Below are 8,957 nucleotides of genomic sequence, written 5' to 3'. Positions count from 1 at the left end.
AGTTAATTAACAAAACTCATTTTTTTTATTGAAATGTTAATTAAGGTGTCCACTTACATATTCGGTCAATAATTTTTATTTGTTTAAACAAAATTACTTTTTTACAATATAATATTCTAATACCAAAAAAAGTAGTTACGTAGCGTGAAAATATCTTTTGTGATGCAACTCTTTCAAAAGTACATAAAAATGGTTGCCAGCAGGGGTGTACAGGTAGATTTATTAAATACACCTTGTGCGCCAACTAGGAACCAAATCTAGAACCCGACACTCGAAATTTTTGCTCTGTTACAATCGTACCTTGTTGTAATTGACCCCACTCTCCCCTAGTGTTCCTTTACTGGTTGGTTTACCCCATATCAAGAGTATTTATTCTTATTATATGTTCATGGATGGAAATTTTTGTAAGAATCTTATCTTGAAAAAATAAAAAAATATATATCGAATAGTTCTAGATAAAACATATAACCAGAAAATGTCAATGAAATAAAAAATTTCAATTTCTTAACCATGTCTTATTCTTAAAAAAGAAGAAAAAAAAACTGTTTCTTGAAAATATAGCTAGAAATAAACCTGGTTGGTCGGAAACAGCTTGCAGTCTACTATATTTATGATAAAGTTTACTCTAGTGATATTTTAATGTTCAATGTAAAGTTATTCTTAAGTTCAATTGAAAGTAGTTCTAAAATTATTTTCTAGTTCAATTTTATTTTCTAGTACAGTGATTATTAGTGAAAGTTTTTTCATTCTTTTAAATCATAAAAATTTCACAACTGATGCTTCGGAAGAACAAAAATATTTCGTTTCTCAAATGTTTACCTAGTTTCATGCTTTATACTTCAAAAATAAAAATTACTATTGCATTTTCTTTATTCTAAAGCACATAATAACGTTCCTGATACATTTTTATATGTTTTAGAACGTTTATAGAAGTTTAAAGTACCTATTTTTTTTACTTAAATATTATTATTTTTTTTATTTTGCGAATTCATTCGCTAAGAATCATTTCGTAGCATCAATAAAATCATTTTAATGAATAAAACTGCATGTTTTTGAAATGTTAATGTCTATGCGTTAAAAAAGTTTAAAAAAGTGATTCTCATTCGTAACTTTAACATAAATTGGATTGACTTTCCCGAGAGTTTAAAAACGATGCAGTTGCTAAGGGTTTATACTAAGTTTTGCCCAAATTAAAAAGCTAATATTTAATTGTCCCATAATCGGAAATTATCTTTTCCTCAAGATAGAAGTTTTCGACAATGTTATGCACAATGCATTTTCCGACTAATTGCTTCTAAAACTCTGAGTGACCTTTAAAGTGTCATTAGGCATCTAGCATGCAATTTATGCCGCCACCTATCTAGCTGAAAATCCCAACTCAAGTAATTAACTACATATTTGACCGCAATGATATAATTTGTGGTCTCCATCGTAGAGAAAGCCATTAATACCTTTTCAACGGATATAACTGAAAGTGTTTGAAGTGAGGATATCAATTCGCACTTTTAATGAGAGAGTTAATTAGTTTTAAATTTTAGGATTCGTCTTTATTTAATCTTGCGGGATGTAATTAATGTATAAATAGACGTTTCTAGATGCTAATGGATTATAAGCGATGAATTATCATCAAAATTTTTTTTTAAATTCTTAGAGTCGACAGGGTCTTAGAGATATAAACCAAAATGGGAATATACTATATATCATATAGGACTGATATTAGAACATTGGAATTTACATAATTTTACATAATTTTTTTCATAATATTCCTACCATTCAATTTAACTCATGAAGAGCATCTTGCATTGATCAAAATGTGATTCTGGACTATTAGAACACGATACTTTCACACACGTGTAGGTGACAGCTCCAATAAGTTGCATAACACAATAAAAGTCTAGTATTTTCCATCTCTTATAAGGGTGAAACCACCAGATAAACTAATTAAATAGCATCCCACGGTTCATTTGATAAAACACAATTCAACCACAGCCTAACTTCTATGACCATTACCAAACGAAAATCCTAGCTCCATTGTCCGATTAATCCTTACGTCTTTGAAACCTAGACAGTTATTAAAGGCAAAAAAAAAATAGAAACCATGCTAGATGTAAAAGGTTTTAAAACTGTAAAGGCAAAAATGTTCCTTTCCGTCAACTTCATAGTTAATTTTATGGACAAATTGCTGCCAATTATTTTACCGTAATTTTAGAGTAAAAATTCTAAAAGTGTATGTCATCATGAAATTGTGCAATTTTGCGATTGACTTTATACAGCAATATGCATTCTTCAGTCAAGTAATTCTTCAGTTAAAGGTTTTTTTAAAGAATTTGCTGGACGGATCAATAACTTGGAAAATATGTACAATAAATCTTGTGTAAGCTGACCAGTTGAGGGACACCTATTTTATGATCAATTTAAACGAGAGGTCAACTTATAAAATATGATCTAAGGTGAACAGCACAGTAAGAATTTCAAAATGAAAATCAAATTGCATTTTTGCATTATTTGATAGAACTTAAGAACTATTTAAGATTAACATACCTAAATACCAAATTGAATTTAATAAAAATGTAAAAGTTACGGCATAATATTTCGAACTCGGCTCTCGACGGGGATTAAAAAGTGATTTTTCTCATTCCTATCAAAACATTAATTTTTTAAGTTAAATATTATCATTTTAATTATTTTATTAAAATAATTTGTTTTAACTATGTAAGAAAATGAATTAATGTTCGCTTCATCGGAATTTATTTAGCCCAAATAATTTTCAATAAAGCTTGCAAAAGGTTATAGGCAGTTTTGGAACAATTGTACACAACATTGATTTTAGTAGCAAAAAAAAAAAAAAATTCTAAATGAAGATAGCCTCAGAATTTCATCTTTTACTCTAAAAGGCGTCCAATGAGGGTAGATGTACAAGAAAAATGGCTAGACTAACACTTGAGACTGCTGAAAAGGACAGAGAAGAAGTAACTTATGGACCTGATATTGATGCATTATAGTATGTATAGTTTTATATATTTGTAGGGGATATTGATCACACACGAAAATTACAACACAATTCACTCTAAACTGCTCCTCTTATTGCTGTGCCTCTTAACTAGCACAATTTTCAACTGATTTTCTGTAAATTCTGCAATGGTGTTTACAATAAATATGAGCTTCGATGCATGTAGGGATATTTTTAATGGGTTCTGTTTTTTTAGTAATTCACGAAAATCAGACTTATTTTAGGTCACTGTCAATTTTATTTTCAAAACATCTTGATTTTGCGAAATTGTACTGTCACAAAAATAATATAATTGATAAATGTTTCAGATATAACTGATAAATTAAAGTCGCTGATAAAGTAAAGATGAATCAAATCATATTTAAAAAAAATTGTAACTAGTTCAAAGCATTGTGCATGCTAGTTGAAGGCATTGTGCTAGTTGAAGGTGTAGTGCATAAATAATGTCTTTGCAAATAGTTTAACTGAGGTTTAAAAATATAAAAAGAACGCATTAATGTGACATTTTAGACGCAATGATAAATTTTATGATTTATCGACTTTAGCATTTGAATCACTTGGAAGGCAAGACTCACTTCAAAAAAGTGAAATAAGGCAGGCTGTACCTTAGAATAAAAGATGCCTGAATTTTTGTGAGTAGGTTATGGAAGTCTCCATATCATTTCTCGAAAACAAACCTCGCTTTCAAAACTCGAGATCTTGAAACGCAGTAAGAGAGTTCTGGTTAGTTTTGCAGATGATTTTCACCAGTTTCTAGAAAGAGATATACGTCACTATACCCAAAAGTCAATTTATATTGAAATAATGCACACATTAATCTATAATAATAAAATGAAAAAATTATGTGTCATTTAAACAACGTCTGCAAATTTCGTCCTACATCCTAAAATTTGTTAGAAATTTACAGTTAGTTCGTTAGGTAGAGCTGTATGAAAAAAAAATTTTTTTTGTTGGCTTAGTTCTCGCCATTGATGAAAATGAGACACACGATTTTTGTTCTTTCAAATATTCTAAAGATTTCATGAGTGATATACACCGAAGAACCATTACATTATGACCATCCTCCATCTATAAAAATTAGCTCGCCCAGGTTTTCATGGTTTCTTGCACAGGAGCAATGCTTTCATGAGGCACATTAGGACCCGTAATCCTCATGGAACAATCCCTGACGTCTGTAAGCTACTTGAACATAGTTGCAGACCAGGTTCACCCATCCATGGCAACAGTTTTTCCTGAGGAGTTTGGTGTTTACTCACAGGATAATGCACCATGTCACAAGGGTCGAATCGTCGAGGAACATTCCAATGACTTTCAAGTCATGTCTTGGCCCTCAAATTCACCTGACTTTAATCCCATAGAGCATTTGTGGTCCTACTTGGAAAACCAAATTCGTGCTGCCACGCTGCCCCCTCGCAATGTGAGGGAATTGCAGGACCAGTTGGTGAGCGCTTGGTACCAGTTACCTCAGACTGCCTATCAGCACCTGGTGGAATCAATGCCACGGCGGGCGCTAGCAGTTTTGAGGGCTAAAGGTGGTCCTACATGTTATTAGCAGGGTGGTCATAATGTAATGGCTCTTCGGTGTATATAGTCGTGAATTTATAGCTGTCGTGAAAAAGAAAGAAGTTTGCTCGTTCTTTAAAATGTGGTTATTTTTATTCGTTATGCTTGATACAATCAATGATTAACTTTAACATGATTGCAATCTCCGATTATGTCTCTAAATTAGTATTTCTGGGGTATTTAAAATCACCTGTATGTTTTGTTTATAGTTATTCTTTTAAAACATGAGTCTTTAAAACTAAATATCTTGAAATAGGCAGTAATTGAAAAAAATATATGCGTTGAAAAGCAAAATTAATGCAAAAACAGTACTATTATTATTCTTTTAGGGAAAACGTGCAAAATCGCCGTACTATTATTTACGCCAATGAAGCTTAAATAATATTGTTAATAAGTAAAAATTCGAATTAAAAGTGATATGTTTTCTATGAAGCAAAGTTAATAGAAAAATGGCTCTATATCGTTATGAAGAAAGGCAAAAAAATTCCCATATTAATATTGAAGCTGCACATGCTTGAAAAATGTTGCTATTAAAATAAAAAATAAGCTATGTAAAAGCAATATTAATGAAGAAATGGTATTAATCATGTTACGAGAAGCGTAAAAATTTGCCGAAAATTATTTACACTTATGATGCTTAATTTATTTTGAAAATCAGTAGTAACTAGTATAAAAAAAGGTTATATATTCTAACTACTAAAAAGCGAAATCAATATAGTTCGTTTAGGAAAAATGTTAAAAATTGGTATGTTTTTATTGGCGTCAATGATTCGTAATTAAATTCGCATGAGGTATTATAGGTATTATGGTAATTGGTACAATTTTAATAGGTACCAAATGTATAAATATGGGTACAATGTATAATATCCGTATATTTGTTACGTATTAGAAATGCATCAATACAGGGAATTTTTAATATGGATAATGTGGAACGAGATATTTCGCAATCCCTCCCGAACTATAATTGCTGGTGAAAATTACGTGCTTGTGGTTAATTTTGATTATCATGAGTTTGCCTCGAGCAACAGTATCACACCAATTGATTCTGGATACATTTAATTCCTTTTATAAATTCCTGAATTTCTTAACGAAATTTTAAAAAATGGAGAAAAACATAATGAAAATCCGGAAAATAAACGATATAATTTTTTCTCATCGGCTCACACGATTATATCCGTGAAAATGGGTGCTTTCTAATATTGTATCATATAGCCAAAGCAAAATACATAAATACAATAGTGTGAGGAGCACTCAAAAATTTTTTTCAAAAAAATTACAACAAATTAAATATTACACATTCTATGTTCTATTTTATTTGTTGTAATTTTTTTGTAAAAATTGCGCACTCTATTTTGGTGATATAATTGTGTGAGCCACTGACAAGATTATATCTTTTTCTTAATTTTGCTTTCCAGTTTTTTTATTTTTTTAAAAAAGTTATTTATATATATATATATATATATATATATATATATATATATATATATATATATATATATATATATATATATATATATATATATATATATATATATACCACAAATTGTTTGCATCTTCCGTAAAATAATATGTCGCAAATTTTACAGTAATATTTATCTAATTACAGTGATTTAACGATTTTACAATAATTTTTACTGTAAATATATTACAGTATATCAGATTCTTTTTCCGGTGAAATAAATTTTGCGATAAAAAGTACCGGAACTCTTTTTCGTAATTTGATCAATAATTTTTTTTCCAGTGATGAAATAAATTTTTGCATTTTTAACTAATTGGTTCATTTACTAAAGTGAAAGACAAAAATATATAGCGGTATTCTTTGACTAGTTTATTCTAATAATTATTTGTTTAATTTGTAACTGTTTTTAAATGGTATGCTCAATTTCTTATTTAGAAAATTCTGATTTTTTATTTGCCAAACATAATTTTTAATAGTTGAGAAAAGTTAATCGTTTTTATCTTTATTTCGATCGAATTTTTTTCTTTATTTTCCTTTTAAAAAAAGTTTTAACGGTTTTTCTAGTAAAATGCGGATTTATGAATTAGTGATCTAAATGATGACTTGCAATGAAAGTTTATTATTACTTTAGGATAAAAACTCTTTCTTAATGAGAAATGAGTGACCGGGTAGTGAACGCTCTTCTATTGAATGCGCATGTTCCGTGGAGTCTATTCCAAGTGATCGATTGGAGGAACTGTGAGATCATTGCGTTTTAGTGGGGTAGGCTTCAGTTGCCGGACTCTTCCCTTTGCCGGATGTTGTCTCTTCTTCATTATCTGGGAGATATTCCCTTGAAAAGTTCCCGCCTGAAGAAGGCGCTCAGCCGAAAAACTATTTCCACTTTTGTTGCGTGACCATCCGAGAGGATTAGATTTGAGTTACTCATAGTCTTTCAGAAAAGTTTTATAAACTTTTCTTTTCTCGTAGAAAAGTTACCAAAGAAGCTTTTTTTGCCAAACAAATGGTACACGTGAAAACAGATTATTGAAAAAAAATGTTTCGTCATTGTAGAAAAACGTGATTTATGACGCTTCGAAATAATTTAACTACATTTTAACGGATTATATATAATTTAGAAATGTTATCTCATGCTGTATATTCACCATAGCGATTCATGATATGTATTCGTGCTATATATTACATACTTCTCGATATTTTATAGATTAAGAAAAATAAGAATATTTTTCCTGCATCATACAGATATGTTACATTTTAAAGATGCCTAACAAAAAGACACACTGCAAATAATGTCTGAATTTCAGTTTAATTGTAATGGGAAATTTAAAGGAACAGAAATTAGTTATGCTTGTGCACGAACATTTTTTTACAGTGTAAATCATTTTAATTGGGAAACTTTTCGAAACATTTTGATTAAAATATAAAACTGTGTGATAATGGAAGCAATTTTCATTATTTTATCATTTGCTCATGTGATTCACGGTAAGTGGATTTATGCTATTTTGAAAGAAATATTACCAAGAAATATTATATATTATTGGAAATAGTATGTGTTCAAAATGGTTTTTTTAAATAATTTATTGCTTTAAAAGAAATCTAAGCTAAGCGCTATCAAGTATAAAGTTAAATCTATGATAAGAATATTTCTTTAATGAATGTCATAAAACAAATGCAATATTGTCCTTCCCACAAAACCAATCGATATAGGAAATAGTGTGGATAATGTTTACTAATTTGTCAAAAGATTTACTAAATGTTATTATGAACTTACCAGCATTTTTTTTTATTGAAACTTATCCTATATGCATATGTTTTAGATGCGCACTATTATCAAAAATATTTCTTATGTGTTATATATTTTTTGCAAATGCTATGTGATTATTATGAAACATTTACTAATCATTAGTAAATGTTGAAAAAAAAACAATATTTATTTCAATTTATGCTGAAACTGAATAAATATTTAATTACACTTAACAATCGAACCAAAATATCTAACAAAATTTAAAGAGAAGTCATTGTATTAAAAGTGTATCTTCAATGTTTATTCTGTCGGAAAAAAGCATACAATTCAATTGAAGTTGAAATTTAATTTCTGAAGTAATTTTTTTTACAAATCAAACTTCCCGATAAGTTATACCGAGACATTAATAAAAATTTGGACATTCAACGACTGATGAGAAATAATAAATCCCATAGGCTACCAACGATTAATTTTCTTTTATTTAAAAAAATAAATAAATAAAATGTGTTAAAGCTTGAGTTTTCTCTTTACAAGAATATATTGAATTAATTAAAAGTAAATTCTAAATTCACTGATTTATTTTATATTTAATGTAGTAAATACCTTTAAAAGTGATGTCTTAGTATTAAATCTATTTCAAAAAGATTAATAGCCGCATGTTCGCAGTAATCTAATATCTATGCAACCACACAAGCTCCTTGGATTCAGTTGTTCACTTAAGTTCATTATCAAATAAATAAAATAAAAGAAATCAATAGTGACCATTAAAATTTTATTATGAAAGATGAAAAAATTTACTTTTATGCAGAGAAATCATTGTTTTGCGTCTAAATATATTCTTAATATATTAAATGTTAAGTTAATTTCATGAAAATGTTGAGCAACTACATATGAAAAAATAACAAAGATTAAATAATCTGCCAAATTTTAAAAAAATATTAGATATAATAACAGAAGTGTGCACTTTCAATAGCTCACAATACTTGAAATTCTATTTTCATAAATATAGAACCGCATAGAACAATATAGAAATATATAGTTACTATTGAAAAATGTCACCTTCAAAATTTTAAAATGGAATATGAATTTTAAGATATAGAGGGTAAAAATTAAATATATTTTATTTATCAAAGTTTTACCTTTGTTTTGCAAATCTTACTTATTATACTTTCGGATTCTTA

General features: G+C 28.6%; 1 protein-coding gene across 1 annotated transcript in view; it reads left to right on the top strand.

Annotated features, from left to right (window-relative positions):
* Positions 1-6,772: 6,772 nt before the first annotated feature.
* The window catches only part of LOC107452704 (adhesion molecule nephrin-like), a 435,364-nt gene continuing 433,179 nt past the window's right edge, over positions 6,773-8,957 (top strand). Inside the window, exon 1 of the mRNA XM_071188109.1 lies at positions 6,773-7,514. Within this exon, the coding sequence (XP_071044210.1) occupies positions 7,469-7,514 (46 nt within the window). The 5' untranslated portion in view covers positions 6,773-7,468. The remainder of the gene's footprint in view (positions 7,515-8,957) is intronic.

This window comes from Parasteatoda tepidariorum, chromosome 12 (genome assembly GCF_982258835.1).
Source record: "Parasteatoda tepidariorum strain Cologne lab strain chromosome 12, Ptep-v5.0, whole genome shotgun sequence".
In the NCBI taxonomy this organism is placed as follows: domain Eukaryota; kingdom Metazoa; phylum Arthropoda; class Arachnida; order Araneae; family Theridiidae; genus Parasteatoda; species Parasteatoda tepidariorum.
Note: the sequence above shows the minus strand (reverse complement) of the source record. Positions and strands in the feature narration are given on the sequence as shown.